This window comes from Manis pentadactyla, chromosome 5 (assembly GCF_030020395.1).
Source record: "Manis pentadactyla isolate mManPen7 chromosome 5, mManPen7.hap1, whole genome shotgun sequence".
Taxonomy (NCBI): domain Eukaryota; kingdom Metazoa; phylum Chordata; class Mammalia; order Pholidota; family Manidae; genus Manis; species Manis pentadactyla.
The window spans coordinates 68,585,514-68,599,248 of NC_080023.1; the positions used below are offsets into that span (position 1 = coordinate 68,585,514).

Genomic DNA, 13,735 nt, shown 5'->3' on the forward strand with positions numbered 1-13,735 from the left:
TGACCCAGGAATTCCACTTCTAGGAATTTACCCTAAGAATGCAGCACTCCAGTTTGAAAAAGACAGATGCACCCCTATGTTTATCACTGTACTATTTACAATAGCCAAGATATGGAAGCAACCTATATGTCCATCAGTAGATGAATGGATAAAGAAGAGGTGGTACATATACACAATGGAATATTACTCAACCATAAGAAAAAAACAAATCCTACCATTTGCAACAACATGGATGGAGCTAGAGGGTATTATGCTCAGTGAAAGAAGCCAGGCGGAGAAAGACAAGTACCAAATGATTTCACTCATCTGTGGAGTATAAAAACAAAGAAAAAACTGAAGGAACAAAACAGCAGCAGACTCACAGAACCTGAGAATGGTCTAACAGTTACCAAAGGGAAAGGGAGTGGGGAGGATGGGTGGGAAGGGAGGGATAATGGGTGGGGGGGAGAAAGGAGGCATTACAATTAGCATGTATAATGTTGGGGAGTGCACAGGGAGGGCTGTGCAACACAGAGAAGACAAGTAGTGATTCTACAGCATTGTACTACGCTGATGGATAGTGACTGTAATGGGTTCTGTGCGGGGGGATTTGGTGAAGGAGGGAGTCTAATAAACATAATGTTCCTCACGTAATTGTAGATTAATGATACCAAAAAAAAAAAAGATAGCTAGTTTATTTTCCAAAACCAGCATCTCACCTCATAGCATTCACAATAGTTTTTAAGACATCCTGATCGTTTGCAATTACATCCTTTGCTGTGACGTCGATCTGATTCTCCCTCCTTTCCTTTCCCTATTTTAGGCTTAAAAGCTTCTGGATTTCTGTCAAGGCATGCCTATCAAAACAGACCAAATGTCAACTTAAGTTAAACCACAATAGATTAAACACTACAAAGGGAATTCATTTTCTTTGTAGAACAACTGAGTTCTACAGAAAACGGGAAACCAGAAATTTTTGTCAGTTAAATGAAATAAAAAGTCACCTTTATTGCTTTTTGCCTTTCATTTTCATGTTCCAAATTATTATAACAATTAGTACAATTGCAGTTGTTGCAAAATTCACCATTTGCAAAGCAATCACAATATCTGGAATATAAAAATCAGTGCGAGTCATATGAAAAGTCATTTTTAAGACAAACAAAACTAGAAATTATCTGTTTAAATAGCAGTATATATGTGGTAAAGCATTAGATATGTACTCAGAGCTACCTAGTTAACAGAGTTAAGAATATACTGATTGTCAACCATATGATTCGGCTCAAAATTAAAGTCACAGGCTCCTAGAATATTGATTTACAAATTTAGTTCCAGTGGTAGCTGCTGTCAACATGAGAGCTATGTGATTTTTATATACACTCAAAATAGGTTATTTCAAAATCATGGAAAGGGAAACACATGGGCTATCTTTTATTAGTGGAACCTGCTCACCTGAACTACAGTCATGCTTCTTTGGAGTCTAAACAGCCTGTAAAACCATTGGTTTTCACTTAACTGTTTCACATCAAAGCTCTTAGTCCAGTAGTAATCAGCCAGTTAAGCACTGAACCATTTTTAGAACTACCTGAAGTATTACCTCATTTAGGACACCAAATAAAAAGATCATCAATAAGATCAAATTCATTGCCTCACGGAGAGAGGCTCTGTCTGGCTCATGCTGCTGTGCTTCTCACTGCCTCATCTACGGTAAAGATTCTAGAATTCTTTCTGAATGAATGAAAGAGTACTTTTACACTGTCGCGAGTGCTTGGACATTCACTTGTATACCCATTTAAATTACTCAGATTTATGACATTGGCCTGTTAAGAATTTTTAATTAACTCTGTTTATTTTTAAAAGCATTTCCAGTTATACCAAATATGAAACAGTAGCAAAAAGACTTACAATTTTAAACACAGCGATTTTGTACAATTACAGGGCTTTCTGGGCCGACTGGCAGACTCTGATGGGATTATGCTACAGACACAAAAAAAGATATTCATTTTAATCAATTAAAGGTGACTACTAAAAATCAGAAAAGTCTCCAACCTGTAAATTCATCCTAAAATAAAGCTTTGACAAATGTATTCATCTCTCATAACAGTTTGTTATGTTGTTCCCTTTACATTAAGTTCAAAAGCAGGTTGTCAAATGAAAAGAGAGGTAGGGAGATAAGATGTGAATTTAAAGAATAAAAGTAGTAGTAGTTATCAATAACTCCTGAAGAACACTCCACAAAAAATATTCTTCCTTCTGAGAGAACCAAAGCTAACCTCTCCTTAGAATGTTTGGGGCTCAATTATAAGAGGCAGTGAGGGGAAATGGGTGTTTGCAGTTGGAATCTGGGCAGGGAGGGGTAGGCTGGGTCCCTGTAATCAACTAAGCACTGCTTCTAAACCAATAGTGCAAAGGCAGCAGCTAACAGATTAAAAAACAGACAAACAAAAAGCAAGCAAGGACCTAACATAACTTTAAAACTAGCTAACATCATTCTAAAAACACATTCAGGATACAAGAGAGAGAAGGGAAAGAGCATAATAAAACAGATGTGACAAAACTGGTGAATCCTAGTAAAAGATTATTTGGAGTTCTCTGACTATTCCTATAACTCTTCTGTTTCAAGTATTTCTAAATAAAAAATACTGTAGAGGCATGCTCACATGGCCTTGAGGAAAAAAAATCACATAAATAAATGTATTTTGAAATATATATATTTGATGCTGCATTTAATCTGGTCCAACAACTTAACTTACATTTTTAAAAATACTCACCCATTGAATGGAAGCCTTGCCTGGGTCTGGATACCAGGTGTTCCGGTAAAGTTGGAGTTGCTTGCTATAGACACATAAGAAGACTGCTGTAGCTAGATGTAAAGAAAGGTAATTTTAGACCATATTTGCAAAAATGGACAATATTCTCAGATACAATGATCAGGAAGAAACACAAAGCCATCTACTAAAATAGGAAAAGTAGTATGGGGAATTTCATATAAAGTTTCATAAAAACTTCATGCAGCTCTTCCAAAGACCCAAACTAAGACTAGAGGTGAAAACAATATGAATGTTTTAAAGTACTACCCAGCACAAATATATGAAATCTTTTTCATAGACCAGTAAGTGTATCAGCATGAGGAAGTTCTGGATAAATGCCCTGAAAGTACTGCAATAACTTACAATATTATGGGCTAGAAAAATGCTATGTGTCTATTTGTAAATAACACAGGTACTATATTGATCATTTATCACAAGTTACAGAGAATGAGAGATTACTTGTACAGTAATTAAGTTTCCATTTTATACTGATAAGAAAAGAAATGCTAATGAGAAAAACAGTGAACATTCACTTTTTAATCAGTAACCACATAACAAATACTAAAGTACATTTCATTAAGGTACACAGATTTGTTTGTCACCCTTATAGTCTGAGTAGATCAATTCAACAGTTTAGGATATGGTGCTAGTTTGCTTGAGTCTAACATGGAAAAGAAAACTTCCACCTGCTTCCTAGAAGCAGCACTCCCAACCCAAGCCCGCCAGCTGGCTGACACATGGCTTTGACTCTGGACAGATCTCTGAAGGTACGTCACCTGAAAATGTATCTCACAGTCTGTTTTCCAAGAACATGCTAGTGGCCTCATTTTCACTGGTGAGGAAGAGCTTTGTTACAGAGTCCTTTCTAATTCATTAGGACTCTGCTGATTTTAACCTTCAACTTATTGTCTTTTACCATGATCTTGCTCTCACATCAAACTGCTGCTATCAGTTCCAAATTGTCTGACTTGTATATTTGATTTGTGCTGTATATTTCTCAATGCTAAAAGATACATAAAAATAAACTCAGAAGTTTTCATCAACATCTCAGGATTTTGATAAGAGCCATTTTAATACTGAGTTATGTTTTGAGCAGTTTCAGAATGTGGTAGCACTAGACATCTTAAACCCAATTATCCTTTATTGGAATGCAATGACTTCCTTTTTTCCTCATACCTGAGTAACGTACTGAGCTGGAAGCACTGCATAACCCACGTTCCCTGTGCCTGGAGCTGGGGCCAGCACAGTGCCTGGTGGCAGGTTAGTGAGGTTGGGCTGGATCTGTGGCAGTGGTGTGGCAGGCATGATGAGCCGTTGCTGTGGCTGGCTGGTAGTAACTATCTGAGAAGTTGGATTGATTGGTTTTGGAACAACCTAAAGAAAGGAAGTATATCAATAATTACAACTAATTTTTGCAGCTTCTCAATTCAGCATAAATCTCTCATACTTAAATCTTAACTTTGAGTTTTAAAACTAAATTGTCTGAGAGAGACTGAGAAAAGAAGTCACGTGATACTCACTTGTTTGACAGCCTGTGCTGAGACAACTGGAACTGACATCCGCACTGGAGTGGTGTTAACAACCACCGGCTTTGCTTTTTAAAAAGGAAGGGAAAAAGGACAATTCATTTATAGACAATAGTATTAAAAACATTTAAGATACTTAGTTCTCTCAAGATATCCTCATGAAAGAGCTTAAAGAATTCTATTTCTTTCCTATTTGGAACAATCTTTAATCATGACTGTTACCTTTCAGAAGTCCTCAGCCCATCTACCAGAAACTTGTATCTAAGGTAGCTATAGTCTGTCTACTTTATAAGAGAGTATTTGTTGTTTAAGATGGTCCACTGAAAATGCTTCATTCTTTATTCAGATGATTTATACATTCACTACTAAATTCAGTCAGATGAAATGTTAAACAAATTTAAAAACATGGGAAACATTTAGAAGCTTGGGAAACAATGCTGTTCTCCACTGTTTCTAACTACTATGTTTATATTCAAACCAGAGAAAATATCATTCTTGTATAATTCATTCTCTACAGAATACCCACTAAAAGGCAGTGTAGCATGAAGGTTAAGAATATGAGCTCTTCAGACAGGGAAAGATAAATACCAAGTGATTTCACTTATCTGCAGAGTATAAGAACAAAGCAAAACAGAGAGAACAAAATAGCAGTAGACTCATAGACACTGAGAGGGGACTAGTGGTTACCAAAGGGGAGGGGTTGGAAAGAGTGAGGGCATGGGGAGAAGGGGAATAAGATGCACAATAATTTGCAATCACAATATAGGTTGGTCACAGGGATGGTAGTACAGCATGGAGAATAAAGTTAATGACTCTGTAACATCTTACTACGTTGATGGACAGTGACCACACTGGAGGGGGTGAGGACTTGATCATATGGGTGAATGCTGAACCACTGTACTGTGTATTTGAACATCATAAGATTGTGTATCAATAATACTTTAATAAAAAAAAGAAGACGATGAGCTCTTAAATCATAAGACCCTGAGGGGTTCAAATCTCAATTCTGCTGCTTTCTAACTAAATTCCTTCTGTCTGTATTCCTGTCTGCAACGTGGGGATAGTATCTCCTTTGTAGTGTACAAGATTAAATATGTTAATTCGTGAAAATTTACCAAAACAGTGGCCAGCCAATAGTAAATGCATGAGCAATGTTAGTTGCTATTATTGTCACTCTTGCTGTTATTATTACAACTATTACTACTACATAAATGGTATTGTGGACAGTGTTCAGGGAAACTAAAGTACAAGACACTTGCTCAGAGAGATTACATTCAGGTAGAGCAGATTAGACAAGTACCTTTATAAAATAAATACTGTTAAAAAAGAAGTGCTATGGGAGTCAATGGTGACAGACCATACATCTGACTGGCAGAGGATGAGAATATGTGAAGAATGTATGGGGGCCGTAAGTGCCCCAGATGGGTCCTGATCAGAGGACAGGCTCATGGATGAGAGGAGGACAGTCCAGGCAGAGGCAGAAGCACAAGTGGAGGCCTGATGCTGGCAAGTAGCAAAGCATTTCACAAAATGTTGAACAGACCAGTTTGGCTGGAACTAGGGTTAAAGTCAGCAAGCACAGGCAAAAAGGCAGACTGTGGCCATTTTGTTGAAGACCTTGAATTATGAGGGTAGAATCTGATATTTAGTATGCATTTTTAATTCAGTAGGCAATGAGAAGTTTCTGAGGAATCTGAAGTACAGAAATATTATTGGAATAGGACAAAATGAAACTATATTTGGCAGCAGTGTGTAGAACAGAATGGGGTTGCAAGAAACAAGAAAGAAGAGTGCAGAAGATGAGGGTCTAATCTGGGGTGACAGCACTGGGGATGGAAAGGAGACGTGACGGGGGTGAAAGGCCCAGGAATCGTCCACCAGCTGATGGCAGCAGTTGCAGGTGTAAGGGAAGAAAAGGGAAGTCACTGTGTGGCTGTCAAGTGATTAGGAAAACGACAGGTATTAGAACTAAAAATTCAAGGATGAACTGACTTGAAGGGAAGATGAATCCTGGTATAGAGAAATGCTATGATGAAATTCAGGAGAGAGGCTGGCATGAGACTTGTAGTTTGGACCAAAAGGAGTACAACTTTTAAAACTGCTTACTTCCATTTTCACAGTGTAGAAAAGGGATTTAAGAAGATAGAAAGGAGATCCCTTTGGGTTTTATTATTTATTATTTTTATTCAGACTAGAGCCTGGTCTGAAAGAGAGGTTGAGATGATGAGATTTCATCTATTCTGGACAACAACAAAAACAGATGTCCCTGGATAGAAAGGCTGGGTGGGTTATGGCTGAAGACAGAAAGTTGAGTCCTGAGTGAATATTAGAGAGCACTCTGACCTAAAAGGGAGCAAGCCCCTCTGGCTAAGGAGAAGCAGGGACGGTGAGAGACTGCCAGAAAGCCTATGCTTAGTGGTGGTGATTCCATCTCTCTGAATATGCTAAAAAACACTAAACTGTATGTTTAACCAGGGTGATTTTATGGTAGACATGAAGTACATCTCAATAAAGTTGTTACACAAAAAGAGCATATGCCCATGAATTTTAAGAGCAGTGACACTTGATACCTGCTTTAAAACTGCTTCCTGTTCTGTTTTGATTCTCCTCAGTTACTTTAACTTCAATAAAGTTATAATAACCACCGCAGACTGGCTTCAGCAATACTATGAAGAGTTAAAGGGGGAATTAAAAGGAATTAAAAGCCTGCATTCATGCCTGGGACATAGAAGAGCGGACTCCCTACACCACTTGCTCTGCAGGGTGATGCTGGCTGGTGGGAAGCACAGAGAGCAGCAATCCTGAAGCAAATGCAGCAATCAGAGGAAGATAAGAACTTCCAGGTGGTCTTGAAATAATAGGGAGGAGTGTGTGGCCTGCCCTCCCTTACGTCAGTTGGGAGACTCCAAAGATTCTTATTTGGATAACAAAGAAAGGATAACTGTCTCCCCCACCCCCGCCACACATACATACACACCCTAGAAAATTTGGGAAATCTAGGTTTATATTAGCTTGGCATCTGCATGCTGAGTTTTAACTGAAATCTGGGGAATGAGAAAATGTAGAGTGAAGTGGTCAGAAAATAGAACACTATAAATTACCTAGGGAAAGGGGTCAGGAGTTATACTGATGCTACATAACTAAGTCAGTCTGTATGTCTCCTTCTCAACTTTTGAACACCGTCCCACATTACTAGTACTATAGTTTCATAGAGGCTGGCATAATCTTTTATTTTTCAGTCTTTAAGAAGAATTCTGAACAATCCTTTTAGAACAGCCTCCTTCCATGTTTCAGAAACCATGCCTGCAAGTGTTTAAGGCTTTTTAATTTCTTAAATTGATTTCCTTCCTCACAAAGACAGTAGGATATTACATTCTAAAGAGGTTAACCAAGCACTCTGCTGCATCTTTCCACTGTGTTGTCTGCCATCCAGCCAGGAAATAACATGGTGGAGCCTCTGAATACTTTTCTATGGCTTTGGTGGGACAATGTACAAGATGAGCCCAATTCCCTTTGGCACAAGTAAATCTCTCAGAGGATATTAGGCCTTTACAAAGGCATACTAATACATTAGATGAGCTAGAGCAACTATATTTAATGTGTCTCTAATAAAAACTGTAAACTTAGTTCATCATTCCTATGAAATACCTATAATATATTCCCAGATCATATGAGATAGGAGAGAAAGACAAAAAGGGAAAAATATGGGTGGATATACAGGAAATCACATGGGTGGCATGTGTATGCAAGAGGAAGAGGGTATAGAGAGAAAGAGAAAGGGAAGGAGCCAGAGACCTGGAGGGGAGGAAGAGGGAAAGCTGAAGGTGGAGAGCAGAAAAGGAATAGGCACTAGGTGGGGGGAGGGATTTCCAGATGGCAAAGAGAACAGAGAGGGGGAAAGAGGCAGAAAGACAGACACAAAGTCAGAAAAAACGGTACCAGTAAACACACTGTGATGATGAACTGTCCACCCCATCCTTCCACTCCTCTTGGACCTACGGCTCCCTTGACTACTCCCACCAAAGGCTTATTCTCGATAGTGAGTAACTTCGTGTTAATGTTACCCTGGGAATGGATACTCAACATACTATATACAAACAGACAGACACATAAAAAACCCAACTGTGTCTAATTGCTGCTTTATAGCATAATGATATCTAAGTAAATTGGACTTACAGCACGTCTCATAAGACCCTGGTAATATTGAGAGGATATAAAGCTTGACTCCCTTAGTCAGCAATTCATTAAGTTTAATTTTTCCTCCTATTAAGAGATTTTCTTCCAAAATCAGTTTAAAAAGGGATTAAAAAATATAATTACTTGATATGCCTAATTTTAATAGAATACATGCAATAATCCTGTTTCCCTCATGTGTTCTCCATTTTCTATCAATAGCTTAAAAAATTTGATTTTTTTCTTTCACAAAAATCTTGATTTTTTAGTTTCCCTTAGGTGAACTAGCTATTAATAGATAGCTCTAACCCTCTGATCCCTTAATAAAAGGAATCAGTAAACACATAATCTTTAATTTTTCTATTCACATCCAGCAAACAATAAATCATTCACTTGCCATCAACTGCTTTTTGACATCGATGGAATATGCACATTCTTCCAAGGAAAAAAATTAGGCCTTAACCGTCCTGATCCTTTCACACCATTTGATTTTTTTTTAAAGTACATAAATATGCAGAAAGGTTATATGTATGAATCTGTGTATGTATATCAGGTAGTAGAAGAGGTTAAACAGAAAATGAAAGGACTACAAACAGGATTATCCTCCAGGAAAAGTACAATTGAGCAAAATAACAAAATATTTTAATTGCCATTTATTAGCAATTACAGATTTAAAATAAGGAAAGGATGAAAGTGATATAAAGTTCTTATTATTTATATCTTGCCTACTGGTCATTCCACTGACCCAACCCCTATCGAGCAGCTTCAAAGTTTAGGAAATGAGATAAATAATCTGGTTCCAACTAAATTTATCCCACTAGCATAAATGGTAGATTTTTAAACCAGCATGAAATGGCGACCCACAAACTGATCAATACTTATGGTTAGCTAGTAGTAAGGCACATTTGTACCAAATTCTGGCAGAAGGAGATAGTATAGTTACATATGACTATGATTCTATTGTTCTCTTTCTGCAACAGCTGCTGATTCAAACTCCCAGCTGAAATGCTGTACTTAATCAGGATTTCAGCAAAAGGACCAATGTTCTTTAATAATTTCCAAAGCATTAATTAGTGTTTTTAAAAAATGGTTACTAACCTTGCTGAAGAGGCTGAGTGTTTGTACTGGGGTTCTGACTAACTGGCTGAGTTGAGCTACTGGCTGTGGTGGCAGTAACAAGTCGGACATAATGAAACTTGCTTCCAGGCACTTGAATCTGCTGGACATTGGGAGCAGTTGCCAGAGGAATAATTGTCTTAAACTGTGATGTGCTCACGCCTCCAACAGTGATGGTCTGCACAGCTGATTTCACTGCCTATTAAACAATACAACATGGCTATCATTAATCTTGGATTTAACTTTCCTACTCCTTTTAACTTATGACAATCACTCAAGCAAAAAGTATGCTCCTGTATTTCATCAAAAGCTGTTAAAAGAAACAACCTGTTCAAAGAGAAATTAAAAGAATAGCAATGAATACAGGAGTGAAACCAAAATTAATGAGTTCTGCCTTCCATTTCTAAGTAGTTAACTTTCTTGGTAGTCCAGGTCGGATGACTTGCTATGAAAAAATTATTACTTAAATTACAAGAACATATTCAGTTTTGTTAATTACCAGGCAAACCTTATGCAAAAAGGATTATTTTAAAACTCCCAGAATTAAGCCTCATATTCAACATAGAGAAAAGATGACACAGATATTTAACTTTATTGCTATTCACCAAATTAACTATGACAAATTTCATTTTCACGTGTTCTAAAGGAGAAAGAAACCCAAAACAAAAGCTAATCTTGCACCCTCATTAAATCTAGTCAATTCTGAAAGGCATATAATACTCCACAGATACACATGTACCCATTAATGTATGGATAAGAGGCCAAATCCAGTCCAAAATTATCCCAATTTTGGCTATATAGGGAAAGTGGCCAACTTCGGTGATTCAGATCTGAGTCAATATAATCATTTTAATCATTTGTAATCTTTTCCTTCAGTCTGACAAAAAGCAGTGGGACTTTACCGAAAGCTAAATGAAATATTAGAGGCCGAATACAACAAAAGTCCTTTAATATGTCTCCATTTGATGTTTAACCAACATACAACAGAGACTGTCACACAAAGCAAAGGTCCAGACAAGATTCTCAAACTAGTTCTATAGTATTAGAATTACATCCCCAGCTGTTCTTCAAAAAGACCTCATGCTAAAAGATAATTGACATGATAGAGGAAATCTATATTCATTATGTAGATAATAATTTATGAAAAAATAATTTTGAAGAATTTGAACACTTTCATTAAAGCCTGGGAAAAAAAGAAAAAAGAAAAAAAGAAAGAGGAGAATGTTACTGAGTTTGGAAACCTTACAGGTAATAGTCAAAGGAGATTACTTCAGCATAAAATAATTCACATCTTCTCATTAGGCAAAGGCTAATGAGAGGCACCACAAGGCAGACTTATAATAAAGGTAAGAGGAGAAGGGACTGGTGGTGACCATGGGGGGAGAGAGGGGTTGGGGTGAGTGGTGGGGAGGGTGAGGGGATAAAGGGGCATGTCATGGGGATGTAATACAGCATGGAGAATATAGCCAATGATTCTGTAGATTCTGCAATATCTTCCTATGTTGACAGACAATAACTGCACTAGTGGGGGTGAGGAATTAAGAATATGGGTAACTGTTGAACTGTTGAACTACAAATGTGTTGTCCATTTGAAAACAATATCAGATTGTATATCAATGATACTTCAATAAAAAAATAATAAAGATAACAGACCATAACCATAGCAGTCATCAGTGAGTTAAATGAAAATATAAAGCCTATGGGATAAAATGTGTACATACAGAAGCTACTGAAAAATCAAGCAAACTATGAGACAAACATACATAGTGGTGGAAGAGACACAGCCCTTGCTATATCAGCTCAAAATGGAAAAAAAAGTACTATATTAAGAAACAAAGTGCCTGAAACATAATGGTTAAATTTACTGGGTATTTAGCATGAATACACAGCAGTGCTTTTTAAAACTCTAAGTTTATCTGATTTAAATCTAGAAACTACATGATGAGCTGGGCATAGCATGGCACAGCACAGGAGGTGGTTTAGTTAAGTTTGCATAGTACAGCTTTTCCCATCTCTTTACTTTCAACTCTTCTGTATCCTTAACTTCAAGCTACAGCTCTTGCAAGCTGGATATAATTGGGTCTTTAAAAAAAAGATCAGTTAGGACCATATTTTTAATCAGTATTATCTCTGTTAACATCTAACATAGTAAAATATTTGGATTTAAATCTACCACTGTACCATTTCGTATCTGAAATACCTATCCTCTTCTGTTCCTTTTTCTCCCCTCTCTTGCCTTCTTTTGAGTTAAATATTTTATTTCATTTTCCCCTGTATTAGCTTATTTATACGTTATGATACTGCTAGTTTAGTAGTTTGCCTAGAGATTACAATGTAAATGTAGGAATTAAATTAGTATTTCACATTCCACCCAGACAATAAAAGAATCACAGAACACTAATAATATTTACTCTTGCCCCATCTTTGCGCTGTTTAGTATTTTAATTCTGCATATAACTTAAACTCCACAAGATGTTCACTTAGATATAACCACAAATTTACCTTTTCTGTTGTTCCTATATTTCCATGCTTCCCTTTGGGATCATTTTCCTTCTGCCTGAAGAACTCACTTTAAGATTCCTCAAGTGCAAGTCTGCTGATGAAAAATTCTCTCTACTTTGTTACTTAAAAAATGTCAAATCCTTTCTTCATCAGTATCGAATTTGCTTTGATAAACTCATCTACCGAATTGTCAGGCTCAGATTTAAGTTTTCAGTTTGAATGTATTCATCTGATTTTTTTTTATAGTTCCCAATTTTCTGCTGAAATTCTTCTTGTCAAATAAATTTATGAATTTATTAATCTTTGTTATTTTTAAAGTCTGAGTCTGATAATATCAATACATATATCTATTGGTTTTCAATAATTTGGCCTGGTTGCCTGGTATGCCTGATGATTTCTGATTAAATGCCAGGCATTGTTTATGCAAAGGAGATAATTTGAGGCTCTGAATAATGCTATATTCCTCCCAAGAGAATTCACTTTGGCTTCTGGCAAGCAGTTAAAAGCAGGGGCAGACTGTACTAAACCGATCATAAACTGAGCTGATTTGAAGCTGAGCTTTAATCTTCAGGAGGTCTTGTCTGTTTCTCATTCACTTTTCCCCAAGGTAAAAGTTCAATGGCCCAACTTGGGTGTTTACAGGGTTCCTCCCTATGTTGGGGACTGAACTCAAATTTTGGTCCATGAGAACTATAAGACTGACAGACCTGCTCAGTGCCTCAACTTTGCTGAGCCTCTTTCTGCTCACCCTCTGTCTCTGAGCCACAACTTACAAATCAGCAAATGTTTTAAGGTGAAGTATCACCTTGAATATGCAGCTGACTTTTCCAGGCTTCACTTCAAGAAGGTGGCCTCTGATGTCCTCACACACTTGGTAGGTCTCCAATGCCTTCAAAAATATTTTAAAAATATATTTTATTCTGCTTTTTTAGTTATTCTTGGTAGGACAGTCAGTCTGCAACAAGCTAGTTGTAGATAGGTAAAATAGAAAATCCAGACTGCCTAGGTTCTAATGTAGGCTACAACATTTCCTAGTTCTTTGAGTTTGTGCAAGTAACTCAACTTCTCTTGTGCCTGTTTCCTCATCTGAAAATGTGAGGACTTCTCATAGAATCGTTGTAAAGATTAAATGAGTTAAATTATATAAAGTGCAAATAATAACTCATCACATATTATAATAGTCAATAAATGAGAGCTGCTATTTGTATCATCATCATGCCCATTATAGATGGAAAAACTGAAGCTTAGGGAGACTAAGTAACTGCCTCAAGGTCACACAGCTGAAAGACAGTAGAACTGGGCTTTGAACCAGATCTAACTCCAAAGCTCTTTCTCCTAAAACATTATATCATGTGTCCCACTGTAGCCTGTCAATGAATAGTTATTAAATGATTGAATAAATAAACAGCATCCAGTCTTCAAGAACTCTGTTAAGAACTAAAGCTGCACATCTGCCTCTAAGAAAGATCAAAATATTTTTTCATCAGTTAATATAATGACTGGAAGTATAAATAGCATTTAAAGACTTTAATTTTAAAATAATTTTAGACTCACAAGAAATGGCAATTTAACAGAGTTCCTCTCTACCCTTCCTCCAACAGAGTAACAGAGTAACATCTTGCATAACCACAG

The 13,735-nt window shown here is 37.0% G+C and overlaps 1 protein-coding gene across 8 annotated transcripts in view; it reads right to left on the reverse strand.

Annotated features, from left to right (window-relative positions):
• LIN54 (lin-54 DREAM MuvB core complex component) overlaps positions 1 to 13,735 on the reverse strand; it is an 87,195-nt gene that overhangs the window by 11,312 nt on the left and 62,148 nt on the right. For all 8 annotated transcript variants that reach the window (XM_036906386.2, XM_036906382.2, XM_036906380.2 and 5 more), the window contains 7 exons: positions 9,584 to 9,800; positions 4,307 to 4,380; positions 3,963 to 4,160; positions 2,748 to 2,839; positions 1,882 to 1,953; positions 984 to 1,086; positions 699 to 836 (listed from right to left, as the gene is read on the reverse strand). In XM_036906386.2, coding sequence (XP_036762281.1) covers positions 699 to 836; positions 984 to 1,086; positions 1,882 to 1,953; positions 2,748 to 2,839; positions 3,963 to 4,160; positions 4,307 to 4,380; positions 9,584 to 9,800 — 894 coding nt within the window. The remainder of the gene's footprint in view (positions 1 to 698; positions 837 to 983; positions 1,087 to 1,881; positions 1,954 to 2,747; positions 2,840 to 3,962; positions 4,161 to 4,306; positions 4,381 to 9,583; positions 9,801 to 13,735) is intronic.